The sequence below is a fragment of the Salvelinus sp. IW2-2015 genome, unplaced genomic scaffold, assembly GCF_002910315.2.
Source record: "Salvelinus sp. IW2-2015 unplaced genomic scaffold, ASM291031v2 Un_scaffold7291, whole genome shotgun sequence".
Taxonomy (NCBI): Eukaryota; Metazoa; Chordata; class Actinopteri; order Salmoniformes; family Salmonidae; genus Salvelinus; species Salvelinus sp. IW2-2015.
In genome coordinates this window covers 1,077-15,042 of record NW_019948551.1, presented here as the reverse complement: position 1 = coordinate 15,042, position 13,966 = coordinate 1,077, and the positions used below count along the sequence as shown (strand labels likewise).

Sequence of the window (13,966 nt, the reverse complement as noted above, 5' to 3'; positions counted from 1 at the left end):
GGTGATTTAATTCAGTACAATAAATAGTCATACATTTACAATGTGACTTCCTTCCTCAGTATCATGATCATGCCTTCAGAGGATTCCRCTGGACATGACAAGAGTGTCAACATTGGCAACGTTACGCAGCCGTTCGTAACAGAGKCATACCGGTGCATGGCACCCTATGAGACCAAAGACACCAAGAACCGGCCGTTCAAAGTGGCCGTGGACGAAAACTTGGACGTGCTCATCAAAGACAAAGCAGGTGAGAGAACGTCTGCCTTCCGTAAAGTATAATGCGCACGTATTTTCCTTTGTAATGAACATGTAAAATCGCATCACTTTTAATCTCTGCATGAATGTATTGATTATGTGACATGTAATGGGTTTGAGAGARCTGATCATAAATGTCCATCACCAGTCTAACCCCTCTCCCTCTGCTCCCAGGCTGGTGGCTGGTGGAGAATGAGRACAAGYGTATGGCCTGGTTCCCTGCTCCATACCTGGAGAAGGTAGAGGGGGATGAGGAGGACGAGAGTGACGGGTCCTATGGAGAAAGTAAGAGACCATCATCTCTTAYCCCTTACACATATGTATTTATGTTTTCTATAGACTTGGAGGGGATCATCAGGGGTACTGTGTGCAAAAATGTTCACATCAACAAATATATAAAACATTCACATATAGCTGATGCACCAGCGTCAAGACATATACACTGCAAATACTGTACTGTGCATGTACTGCAAGGTGTGGACCACCACTGACAGTATAWTGATGTTGCACCTATCCTAACATTCTGAATCACCCACAAATAGGTGTGCTGTACAGTGCTGTCAGAAGCTACAAAGCCACAAATGGAGACGAGGTGTCTGTGGACATTGGCTCAGTGGTGGAAGTCCTGCAGAAGTCTGACAATGGCTGGTGGCTGATCAGGTATGTTACTGAACAACACCTGTCTGACTAAACAGAAAGAATACAGTAGCTATAGCTGTAAAGGAAAATAGTAATCAAGGGACTTCAGACTGTCGGAACCATGGAATCAAAATGATTACAACTCATACTAATTCTATGGTCAGATGACAGCAAATGCATTGAGAGAATAGGAAGTGAATGGGAATTGAAAGTCATGGTGCAGACAGGCATGCAGAGTATCATTGCCCGTCCATCAGATATCATGCAGAAACAACAACGCTGTAATTATCTCACTACATCACAAGTCATCATTGGTTGATTCTGAAGAACCCAATACCAGAGATAGCTGAGCCATTGTCTGCTCAATGCTCTTGTGAGACAACCTCTCAGCGTGTTCCCCCCTATCATTAGAAAACAGTTGGTAGCTTCCCCTTGGAAGTTGAGGATGACTGAATTACTTAGCTGTTATCTTTCACTGAATCAAATCCAAAGATTCTCTTGACAATGGCCGTGTCCAAATACCCAATAAGGTTCTATCTGCATAAATATAATTCGATAATTGGCTTTAATGTCCGAACCCTCATTGGTTTGAATAGTATCAGCAATTTTTATATTTTATTCATTTGAACTTCACAACATTAATGGGGTATTTAGAGTACTATATAGGTAGAGAACATTGACAGAACAAGGATATTGTCACGTTCCTGACCTGTTTTCTGTTAGTTTGTATGTGTTAGTGGTCAGGACGTGAGTTTGGGTGGGCAGTCTATGTTTTCTGTTTCTATGTTGTGTGAATGGTACCTAATATGGTTCTCAATATAGAGGCAGGTGGTTTTCATCTCCTCTGATTGAGAATCATTAAGGTAGGTAGTTCACAGTGTTTGTTGTGGGTGGTTGTCTCCTGTTTGTCTGTGTCTATGTTGCACCATACGGGACTGTTTCGTTCGTTTGTGTAGTCATTTTCCTGTTCGTTCGTTCTGCGTTACATGTAAGTCCTTACGTTCAGGTTTGTCTACTCCGTTTGTTGTTTTTGTTTAGTTAAGTGAAGTTCGTGTTTTTCGTCTTTACTTTAATAAATATAATGTCAAATCACAAGTCTGCATTTTGGTTCGATCCCTGCTCCTCTCTTCGTATGAAGAGGAGGAGGAACGCCGCTACAGATATGTCAATAACTACATTTGGACAGCAGATAGAACCTTCCAGACGTCAGTTCAACGTCTAGTTTTGATTTACATTTGGTTGATTTCTCATCTAATGTGAATTCAACAAAAAATTGTTAAACGGTGGGTGAAAAAAATACAAAATTCCCCTACGTTGACTTTTTTCAAATCCAATCAGTTTTCCATGTTGATTGAACGTCATCACATGGAATTACATGGAAACAACACTGATTCAATCAGTTTTTGCCCAGTGGGTTATAATCTCAAGTTCTGAATTTGTTTTTTACTGCATACCTTATTACTAAACAGTATGTTCAAAATAGTATGTAGTAAGATTAGTACACAGTATGTAGTTTAAGTAAGTAGTAGCCAAGCCATATTTCGGACACGGCCATTGACTTGTCAATTTAAGTGAAAGCTAGACAGACAAATGTGTACAAAGGCCACAGACTTGTCGTCTATCATTACCTAGGATAACATATTGTCCCAAGGCTTTGACAACATTGGGATTTCTGATATGAAATCCAAACTCATGTCAGTTTACAATTTCTCACTTCTTCTTTCTCCTCTTGACAGATACAATGGCAAGACCGGCTACGTACCTGCCATGTACCTGCAGCCCTACAACAACCCTCGTGTCCRCCTGGCGGCTCTCAACCWGGCCCAGCTGCAGGTCCACGGCTCCAGCTCTGACCACACGCTGGCCGGACACTCCCACGAGCGCAGTCGTTCCCAAGGCAACCTCCTGCAGCTGCCCGGCTCCAGTCCTTCCACACCAAATCAGCTCAAGCCTACCGACAAGCTCAAGTCTCATTCTTTTAATGTTCTATCTGTGCCGCCGCCTAGCCCTTCACCTGTGATGGTCACCACCCCCGCCCTGGCATACCCTAGCAAGGGCACTCCAACACCTACTGTCATGGTGGAGGTGGACGGGGAGGTGGATAGACACAAGCGCAGCCTCGCTGGCAGCAAGGGCAGCATGGGAAGCGAGGGCAGCATGGGAAGCGAGGGCAGCATGGGAAGCGAGGGCAGCGACTTCAGCTTCAGCGACGACCTCAGTTCGTCGTCCTGCAGCTCGTCGCTCAACCTGAGCCGCGCCGACATGGACGAGCGTCTCCGGCGCGCCCGCACACCGCCACCCATGGTGGTGGCCGACCGCCTCAACCCCAACAGCGGCGTGTCGGAGGGGAGGATGGTCCACGGAAGATCTGACCCAAACCTGTTCAAGATGGCCCCCACCACCCCCAAGGTGCCCCCCAGGCCCAGGGCGCAGGAGATCCTGACGCGCTGCACTACCGTCACGCGAAAGAACGCCTCCAAAGCCAAGCTGTCGCCAGCGCCTGCTGTGATACTGAGCCGCTAAATTGGAGCAGTGTTGACCCTAAATGGTGGTGGGTCCAGACCCACTGGTGAGTCATGGGCAGCCAGTTCCTCCTTAGCCTTTTAAAACCGAGGGTGAAGACTGGGTTGTGGCCAGGACTTGTGGTGTCTTGATGGGTTCCAGGAAGAATCTAAAGGCTTTAGCACAGAAAGTCACTGTACTAGAAGCCCAGAAGACAGACTGAGACTTATGAAGTTACCTGAACATGATTACACTGTGACATGGTTTACAAGTGTTTAACTGCCTTGGGGCTGGTCATGTAACCATGAGTTGTGATATGRGAGGAAGAATCATATGTTACTGTAATACTCTGAGTCACATATTGAGTCTTTATATTTTTAATGTGGAAGTTTACTTCTTGCTCTGTTCGTCAGGCCTACTTCCATGCACCTGCAGATGGATACTGATAACTGCATTGTAGACATTATTTTAAATGCTGTCTGTTAATTCAGGATTTATTTTGTGGATGAACAAATATTAAGGTTGGGGGTTTACTGTACATTTGTTTACGTTCCTGTTTTAATGAAGAATTTTTCTTAATGTGAAAAGTCAGGTTTTATACTGGTGTAAATAAAATTCAGTAGCAATTTAGATAGGCTTGATAGAAAACAAGAAAACATTTCTGTGATTGTCATGAATTAGTGCCTTCTGTTAAATCCAAAAATGTGTTTCATAGTATGGCCTTTTAATCTAGGGATCTCTATTTTTCCATACTGGAAAACTGTTATTAGCAACTATGGTTGATTCCATATCATATTGTACTCGCAAACTGCAACAAATTCTAATACTAAAATAACTAGCAACTATAGTTGATTCCAAATCATGTTGTACTGCAAACTGCAATACATTTTAAAATATCATACTAAAATAACTTGTCCGCCACTTTGAATGGAGAAAATATGCTGATTTAAACTTAACAGGATGTTGTGAGTGTGTGGCATACGCCGAGTGCCCTACAGATAACACTGGTTCCATCTCTTTTCATCCATAGCAAAGCACCCAATTTCTGTCTTGGAGTCACCATTTCTATCCACCACTAGGCTTACTATGAATCATACTCTTATACGTTACAGCTCTCCCTGAGTCCACTGGCTTATACTGTAGAGCTCTCCCTGAGCCACTGGCTTATACCAGAGATCCCAGACTTAAATGTGACAGAAATACACAGGATGACAATATGCTTAACAGGCTGGACCAGTCTAATAATGTGGTTAAGGAATGTAGTGGACTCAGGAGAGCTCTAACGTATAAGCCAGTGGACTCAGGGAGAGCTCTAACAGTATAAGCCAGTGGACTCAGGGAGAGCTCTAACAGTATAAGCCAGTGGACTCGGGGAGAGCTCTAACAGTATAAGCCGTGACTCGGAGAGCTCTAACAGTATAAGCCAGTGGACTCAGGGAGAGCTCTAACAGTATAAGCCAGTGGACTCAGGGAGAGCTCTACAGTATAAGCCAGTGAACTCAGGAGAGCTCTAACAGTATAAGTATGGACTCAGGGAGAGCTCTAACAGTATAAGCCAGTGGACTCAGGGAGAGCTCTAACAGTATAAGCCAGTGGACTCAGGAGAGCTCTAACAGTATAAGCCAGTGGACTCAGGGAGAGCTCTAACAGTATAAGGCTAGTGGACTCAGGGAGAGCTCTAACAGTATAAGCCAGTGGACGTCGCGGGAGAGCTCTAACAGTATAAGCCAGTGGACTCAGGGAGAGCTCTAACAGTATAAGCCAGTGGACTCAGGAGAGCTCTAACAGTATAAGCCAGTGGACTCAGGGAGAGCTCTAACAGTATAAGCCAGTGGACTCAGGGAGAGCTCTAACAGTATAAGCCAGTGACTCAGGAGAGCCTAACAGTATAAGCCAGTGGACTCAGGGAGGCTCTAACAGTATAGAAGCCAGTGGACTCAGGAGAGCTCTAACAGTAAAGCAGTGGACTCATAACAGTATAAGCCAGTGGACTCAGGGAGAGCTCTAACAGTATAAGCCAGTGGACTCAGGGAGAGCTCTAACAGTATAAGCCAGTGAACTGGTTTATGCTCCTATGGGAATTTTATGTTAAGCATTCAAACATACTCTATTACATGAACATATTGGTTGATGGTTCAAATGAATATGAACTTATTAAAAAAAACACAATTACTTCCACAAGGCACACATTTTATTCCAGATGCATTTGTAATCATGACAAACAAAATATGTTACATAAAGGAGGCGTTTGTTTTTGTTTATGTGGAAGAGCAGGACTGCACAACAATGAACAAATATTAAAATTAATGAGCACTGGTTTCTGTTGAAGAATGGYGAGGAAGTTACGGGTAGAGCCTCGACAATTCCTGACCTGTAGCAGTAGGCTTCAATTAGCGCCCAGAGTTTTTCCTGATCAGTTAACATGGTTGCCACTATTTATGAGAAATTACACGGTTTTCCAAAATGGCTGCCAGCCAGGCCTATCGACCTCAAAACCAGTTTATTATAAAAGGTCGTTCAGGACCTGTTCTCTGTCTGTCAGTGTCTATAAAGCCACACTGTTGCTCCAGGCAGTGGTCCATGCTGAAGGAGATTCCCGCAGGTTCACACCCAGGCATCCTTAGTGGGCTTGGTGTCAGAGAGTCTCCCATCAGCTAATGATTGCCTGGAGGGGTGGAAGGGAGGCGGCAGACAGGAGGATCTGACACTTGGCCATCTTAGCCTCTGTTTGGTGTCCCCGGTCCTCCTCTCCTGAACTCTCCTCACTGCCAGAGTGATGGTTGCCATTTTCTTTTCCGTTCTGTCCATTTTCCACCCTTTGTCCGCTCACTGAGGCTTTCCTGGTGATACTCACTTCATCATCATCATCCTCCTCCTCCTCCATGTTGGCATCTTCCTCGAGACCACCATCCTCCTCCGCCACTCCCTCATTCCATCTCTCCTCTCCATTCCCCTGTTCCCTACTCCCATCTCCACCTTCGCCTGGTCGCTTGTCAATCATGAACAGGGGGTGTGGCACCTGAAGAGAGGCAGTGTCCATCTCCTCATCCTGCGAGTCCATACTGTAAAAGGATATGACATCACACATCAGCAACCAACAACAAAGGAGGTCTTCACGTGTCACACAGACCCATATTTGCTCTGTCGTATTTCCTGAAGCTGGACTCTAGCTGGATTCTTAAGACCCATGTTTGAAGAATTAGGCTCTGCTATTAGGCTTCTGCCACTACTTCCTATCATACATTGGGTTTGGGGTACTGCAGAAGACATTATCTTTATGCTTGACCCATGACAATGACTTTCTAGATAATGACTTCAAAGAATCATTCTTCAAACCTGTCCCATTCTTCCAGAAGTTTCAGTGTTGATTTACCAGATTGGAGTTWACGTTCCATGGTACAGTATGTGATTGTACAGGACCTGGTTATTGCTGTTAACATTCCTCAATCAGTTTGTTATTCATCATTACAGTGCTGGCAAAGCTTATAAWCTGTGTCCCAAATGGCACCCTATTACCTATGTAGTGCACTACTTTAGACCAGAGCCCTAGTGAAAAGCAGTGCACTTGTATATAGGCAATAGGGTTCCATTTAGGAAGCAGCCATAGAGAGGGAAATGTGGGTGTGTGTGTGTGGTTTCAGAATGAAGTCTACTACAGTACTTACAGTAAAAACATCAGTTTGGTTACARAGGCATTGGTCTCAAACCACAGATATGTGAAAGTTCTCTCTCTTGCKCAGATTTATTCCTATGAACAACAACAGCCATTGTTCTAGACTCAGATTAGATCTAGAGCAACCTTCGCGTGTCATACTGTCAACGCTGATAGGTCGGATGACTGTTACTTAGAAGCCTACAAGGAAACATGAAATCAAACATGTCTTTCACTTCAGAGAAGCGAATCCTAACTATTGCTTAAGTTGAATTTCCACTTCAGTCAATGCATTGATATTGATGGAAGACTAAGTGAAAATTTGACTTAAGCGTATGTTAGAATCTGTTTTWGGGGCGAATCCTGTCATCACCATCAATCCCTATTAAAATAAACTCGAAACAATGCAATTTATGTGTTTTTTTATTCTGAATCTTTCTAAAAGCAATGCATTTGAAGAAAACATTTGAAAGTCATTGGGCAGGGCTGTATAGCGTTAGTATAAGCCCTGGATTGTGATTGGTGGGTGTTGTGTTTAAGGTCCTCCTCACCTGACTGGAGCTCCTGTCACTCTCATCTTCTGCCACATGTAGTCCAGGAACATGGAGGCCTGCAGCAGACGGCCTATCCTTTGCATGTGTCTCTCTGGGGGGACAAACAGGGTCAAATCAAACAAGGGAACTGTATCAAACAAACAAGTAAAGAGGCGCACACACAATCAGCGGACACCATCACCAATCAGCGGACACCATCACACACACACAATCAGCGGACACCATCACACAATGCGGGACACCACACACACACACAATCAGCGGACACCATCACACAATCAGCGACACCAATCAACACACACACAATCAGCGGACACCATCACACACACACAATCAGCGGACACCATCACAAACACACACAATCAGCGGACACCATCACACACAATCAGCGGACCACCATCACACACACACAATCAGCGGACACCATCAACACACACACAGAACACATCCACACAACACACAATCAGCGGAACACCATCACACACACAACAATCAGCGGACACCATCACACACACACAATCAGCGGACACCAATCACACACACCACAATCAGCGGACACCATCACACACACACAATCAGCGGACACTCATCACACAACACACAACAATCAGCGGACCACCAATCACACACACACACATCAGCGGACAACCTCACACACACAAATCAGCGGACACCATCACACAACACACAATCAGCGGACACCCATCACACCACACACAATCAGCGGACACCTCAACCACACACACAATCAGCGGACACCATCACACACACACAATCAGCGGACCCACCATCACACAACACACAATCAGCGGACAACCATCAACACACACAATCAAGCAGGATCACCTCACACACACACCAATCAGCGGACACCTCACACACACAATCAGCGGACACCTCACACACACAATCAGCGGAACATCACACACCACCAATCAGCGACACACTCACACACACAATCAGCGGACACAGCAACACTCGGCATCTCTGGCATCAGTGGTTTGATTCCTTCACTATTATTCAGAAATTAAAACATCATACATCATCTGCACAGAGGTAGCGGTCACATCTGACGTAAGTCTATACATCAATGTGACTAACACACACTCCCAGTCCCCTCTTCCCCTCCTCACCAGTGTAAGGTATGAGTCCCTCCAGGTGTGCGCGTGCTCCTTGGTACTGAGCAGCTCTTCAGGGGAGAGGTGTGTGAGCATCACCTGGATCACAGCCTGGGCGTCCAGACAGCTCCGGGCGTTGGTGTTCCACACAGCACAGTAGCGCAGCATAGACTCTGGGGGGGAGGGAGTAGAGAGAGTCAGGGTTAGGATTACAACTCCATTAACAATTACAACAGACCATTATCACACACGACCATTACCGTACACGGACATTTATCAACGGGCCATTACCGTACACAGAACCTTTAATCACGGGCCCATTACCGTACACAGACCTTTATCACGGGCCATTACCGTACACAGACCTTTATCACGGGCCATTACCGTACCACAGACCTTTATCACGGGCCATTTACGCATACACAGACCTTTATCACGGGCCATTACCATACACAGACCTTTATCACGGGCCATTACCATACACAGGACCCTTTATCACAGACCATTATCAGGTTGGCTCCATCACTATATTGAATACCCACCAAGCACAAAACGTTTTCAGAATGTTCTGCAACGTAGTAAAAACAGTGTTTTTTTGGGCCAGCTTAGTATATCCCAATCCTTTCTGAGCTCACCTTTCTGGTCCTGGCGCAGCTTCAGCACAGTCTTCTCCAGCTGCTTAGCACCATCTTCCCCCTGGCGGATCGCTAGAGGCCACACAGGAAAGTCACGAGGTCACAGACAGTGCACACAGAGTAACCCACATCAGATATAGAAGCCTATGATCTAGCATACATAACCAGTGTCATGGCACACAATACATAACTAAGTTCAATGGCCAGTCTATTAAAATAATTACATAACTAACTTTCCTACAAACTGCATTACTTTTGACCAGAAGCTCTATGGAGAGCAAAAGTAGTGCACTAGATAGCAAATAGGGTGCCATTTGGGATGGCAACCTAGTACGCATCATCATGACCTAAGTGACCCATCCCGTCTACAACACCCATTCTAGACCCTTTAGTGTCAGTATGACAGTCCATTGTTATGCCAATACAATGACCTCTGACCAATCCTTGACGGTAAACATGGAACCCAGTCTCTCCCATCCAGATATTTTAAAGGATTTTAATGCTAGAAGTGCTGAGGCAGTCATTTAAACTACACATGAATTTAAAATGTGCGTATATATATAATATCTGGCCATTTTTTAAAGCCATTACCCTTCAGTCCCCTTTGACTTTTTTTCCCTAATAAGTATTTTTAACACACGTATGTTATATGTTGTTAGAATTTCAATATGGTAAACAGAATGTGTTCCAAGTAGTTTTAGAGGACATGTTGTTTTGGAGCTGCACTAGTGTTGTTGACTATATACACATGATGTTCCCAACACCAACATGCCTAAACACTGAGTATGTGAACACTCCTGTGTTTATAAACTGTACCTTTATTTAGCTCAGAACCTGATCTCTCTCAGGCCATGTTCAATAGGCACGAGACGGAGGTAAAACGGTCCAAAACAGGCTGGTACTATCGGAACTTGTAAAATAAGAAATGATATAATTTTTGTTGTGCAAGGTTTTGCCAATGAACACCACCCAGTCTATCTCATCCATGATCAATACAAGGAATGTCTAAAACAAGTATGTTCCAATCTTCTTTGTTTCGATAAACAAACACGAAAGTGCACCTATGCACAACTATCTATGTTTTGGCTCAGAAGAAAGGTCCATGTAGGGAACATAAAGGCTTGGAATGTAGGTAGAGTGATTTGGTCCATTTAGTCTATTTGCCTCTAAGGCCTTGGGTGTCAGACTGTCAGTGGACCTGTCTGTATGCAGGTCAACGTCATCCATTAACTTAATGACAGAGAGGTTTAGAGAGTCTGAACTGGTTTACTGAGTAATGTTGCTCTATGTAGTCCTCGTTATGTAGAGTTCCCACAGGTCTAGTCTACACTAGTGCCTGGAGACTGGGGAGTACTAGAGGAAACAGTAAGATAATAGGTAGTGATAGGGTGGAAGGTGAGTGACAACATTAGCAATGTGGAATCCAGCAGCTATTTCTGGAGATGTGAGGAAGAATCTGGAGGATCAACTGTATGTACAGTGTGGAGAAAACATGTGAGAGACTAGAGACAGAGGGTAGAGAAATTTACCTTTGATGATGTGGACAGAGCACAGTGTGTGAGTGTGTGTTGGATGTGTAGTAGGATATAGAAGAAGCGCGAGAGGACAGAAGTATACCTTTAATGACTTTGAGCACAGTGTGTGGCTGGTCCAGGGAGATGGCCAGGCCCAGAGCCTTCAGGTACTTCTTTCTCATGAAGGCAGGTTAGACAACTCCTGTTTCCTGCACAACACAACAACACACCACTACATCTGAAAGTAGAAAAACCGGGGCTGCGTTCATTACGCACAAAACAGGACTGAGACAGTGAGGGACCACCTGGATTTTTCCAATAAGAAACGCACATTTTGTTTCCAATTGCAAAAATGTCTTAAAACGTTAACGTGTCCTAATAAACACACGACCCAGAAAAGACGCACAAACATGCGCACAAAAGCGCGCATTCACAACTCCTATGGTAATTACTATGTTTTTCGCTCTCTCTTCTCCTGGCATCAGTGGTTTGATTCCTTCACTATTATTCAGAAATTAAAACATCATACATCATCTGCACAGAGGTCAGTCCATAGGAGTTGCTGTCTTCACCTAAATGTTAAGGATATCAGATGAAGTGGCGGCGACGTTCAGAAGCAAGATATAATACACGCTCATTGTCACACACCAGCTCTTTATTTAGCCGGGGGCTGTTACCTTAAGACGGAGGTACAATTTCTGCAGAATTACCGCAGCCATTAGCTCAGCTGGGTGGTCCATGCACAGAGGCACACTACACTGTATGAAAAACCAGTGGTGGGTGGACAGTCTTATCAATCCCCGTGGTTATCCTTACATATGGTTCCAGATAACAGGTGTGTGACTTTTAAAAGGAACACTAACAGGTGGGCCAAAGGGAAGACAACATTTCTATGTCTGGACCTCCGCCTGTGTGTGTGTGTGTGTGTGTGTGGGGTGTGTGTGTGTGTGTTTTAGAAGTAAGTAAATAGAACAATGTTATCCACCTGGACTTCTTTCCAACATGACCTCTAGTGTGGTTAGGCAGTGGGCAAACATTGGTCTAACAAACCCTTGATCTGTAGATAATTTATCAGTGTTGGAAGGAGCAGCTGGGTCTACAAAGTGGGTCATAGTGTTAAAACTCAGAATACTAACCCCTCACCAACCACGACCCGAAACTAAACCAATGACCCTAGTTTAACCACTGACCCTAAAGTGAACCGCTGATACTAAAATTAACCACTTACCCTAAACTGACCACTGAAAGTAAACCAAATTCCAGTTCCATTTTGTCCTCATTGAAAAACATTGATGAATTGGAATTTCAGTGCATTTGCTGAACCACCTACAATGTAAAACCTATATATGCGACTTTATGTCCCAAGCAAACATCACACCCACAACCTTTGTGTTTGTCAGCAACAATGCTCCAACCAACTGAACCATCTGTATCGAAGGATGTTTTAAGCCCCAGTTGATATCTGTATTGAAGGATGTTTTAACGCCCCAGTTGATATCTGTATCGAAGGATGTTTTAACGCCCAGTTTGATATCTGTATCGAAGGATGTGTTTTAAGCCCAGTTGATATCTGTATCGAAGGAGGATGTTTTAAGCCCCGTTGATATCTGTATCGAGGTGAAGGATGTTTTAATGCCCAGTTGATAATCTGTATCGAAGGTGAAGGATGTTTTAAATGCCCCAGTTGATATCTGTATCGAAGGTGAAGATGTTTTAATGCCCAGTTGATATCTGTATGAAGGTGAAGGATGTTTTAATGCCCAGTTGAATATCTGTATCGAAGGTGAACTCACTTGAGTATCTGGTCTTCCTGCTTCGCCTGCTCCTCTGCCTGCTCCACCTCTGTCACATCCTACAGGGAAAAGGCACACACAACACATTTATCATGTCACTCATTCAATTTATACAACAACATAAGTCTGGCTAACAGTTTCTAGATTTGCCATACAAATATACCCCCAGTTTTAAAAGACATATACATCTAGTTTAAAACTTAACCCGAATCGCTAGACGATCTAGGATGGGTGTGACAATAGTTGGAATAGTTAGAGTACCAAGACACTCCCTAAACTAGTTTACATTAACTCAGTATTCACACCTTTCATTAATCCTTTTCATAAAGATCTGAAACGCAATGGACATCACGACCAAGTTCAAAATCCAGTCTGGTGTCATTCCTGAATCATTCTTGGCATGAAGTGGCACACGAGGCATTGCCTGGTTTCMTTAGCTTTGAGGCACACTTATGTAACAGGCTGAATTCCCATCTTTCATAATACAGGCAGGTATGTCGCATACAAAAGGATGGACGACTATCTCCATGACAAGTATTTACCACTGCATCCTGGCAGATGGAGGTGTTATACTGACAGCATGAAGACCTTTATTTAGCTGACGGCTGCTTCCTTTATGCAGAGGTCACTCACGTGCACACAAACACGTGCTTGCACACACACCTGCCAACTCCTATGGTCATTGTCATATTTTTTCCTCTCTCTTTCTGGCTTCAGTGGTTTGATTCCTTCACTATTATTCAGAAATTAAAACATCATACATCATCTGCATAGAGGTAGCGGTCACGTTTGGAGTTACTATGACAATAGGAGTTGTCGTCTTCTCCTAAACATCAAGGAATCAGATGGCGGTAACATGCAGCACATGATACAGTACACAATCATTGCCACACCAGCTTTTTATTTGATGTTTCCTTAAGGTACAATTTCTGTAGAATAACCACAGCCATGAGGTCAGCAATGCTTCCAAATCATCATCATGAAACCTGTTACCAATGCCTAGGGGAGTTATACCTGGAAATGACATGGTACTCACTGTGAGGTTAACAGGAAGTAATGCAATGGTATGAGCTCTTTCCATGACATAGACTGAAGAGACAGTTATTGTTTGATAAGATTAAAGACTCTCTCAGGGGACCCTATTTAAATTTTAGAGGACCCCAAGTTTGGGAACCACTTCACTCCCTGCTTGCTTCAATGCTTCCTCTCTCTGTGCATCTCCTTTGCCTCCTTCATTGCAGCCTGACTCACCACCGTCTCACTACAAAGAACATTTATTTTGTTATGAGAACGTATAGTAGCCA

General features: G+C 44.1%; 2 protein-coding genes across 2 annotated transcripts; one reads left to right on the top strand and one right to left on the bottom strand.

The window, feature by feature from the left end:
* Positions 1 to 60: 60 nt before the first annotated feature.
* Positions 61 to 3,920, top strand: LOC111954173 (SH3 and PX domain-containing protein 2B). The gene is made up of 4 exons (XM_024145236.2): positions 61 to 247; positions 430 to 540; positions 798 to 915; positions 2,631 to 3,920. Exons 1-4 carry the CDS (start codon positions 64 to 66, stop codon positions 3,415 to 3,417), a joined length of 1,200 nt encoding a protein of 399 aa, XP_024001004.2. The 5' UTR covers positions 61 to 63; the 3' UTR covers positions 3,418 to 3,920.
* A 2,377-nt stretch (positions 3,921 to 6,297) lies between these two features.
* Positions 6,298 to 12,745, bottom strand: LOC112079230 (transducin beta-like protein 3). The gene is made up of 6 exons (XM_024145235.2): positions 12,663 to 12,745; positions 10,973 to 11,078; positions 9,356 to 9,427; positions 8,736 to 8,893; positions 7,600 to 7,693; positions 6,298 to 6,458 (listed from the first exon to the last, which is right to left on the bottom strand). Exons 2-5 carry the CDS (start codon positions 11,049 to 11,051, stop codon positions 7,673 to 7,675), a joined length of 330 nt encoding a protein of 109 aa, XP_024001003.2. The 5' UTR covers positions 11,052 to 11,078; positions 12,663 to 12,745; the 3' UTR covers positions 6,298 to 6,458; positions 7,600 to 7,672.
* Between the last annotated feature and the right edge of the window lie 1,221 nt (positions 12,746 to 13,966).

What these genes read in the sequence shown, in the direction of transcription:
- LOC112079230 (XM_024145235.2), bottom strand. Translation starts at nt 11,051, where the DNA reads ATGAGAAAGAAGTACCTGAAGGCTCTGGGCCTGGCCATCTCCCTGGAC. An exon ending in GCTGCGCCAGGACCAGAAAG is followed by an intron (nt 8,894 to 9,355) that starts GTGAGCTCAGAA and finishes CCTCCCCCCCAG; the next exon opens with AGTCTATGCTGCGCTACTGT. An exon ending in GGGACTCATACCTTACACTG is followed by an intron (nt 7,694 to 8,735) that starts GTGAGGAGGGGA and finishes TTGTCCCCCCAG; the next exon opens with AGAGACACATGCAAAGGATA.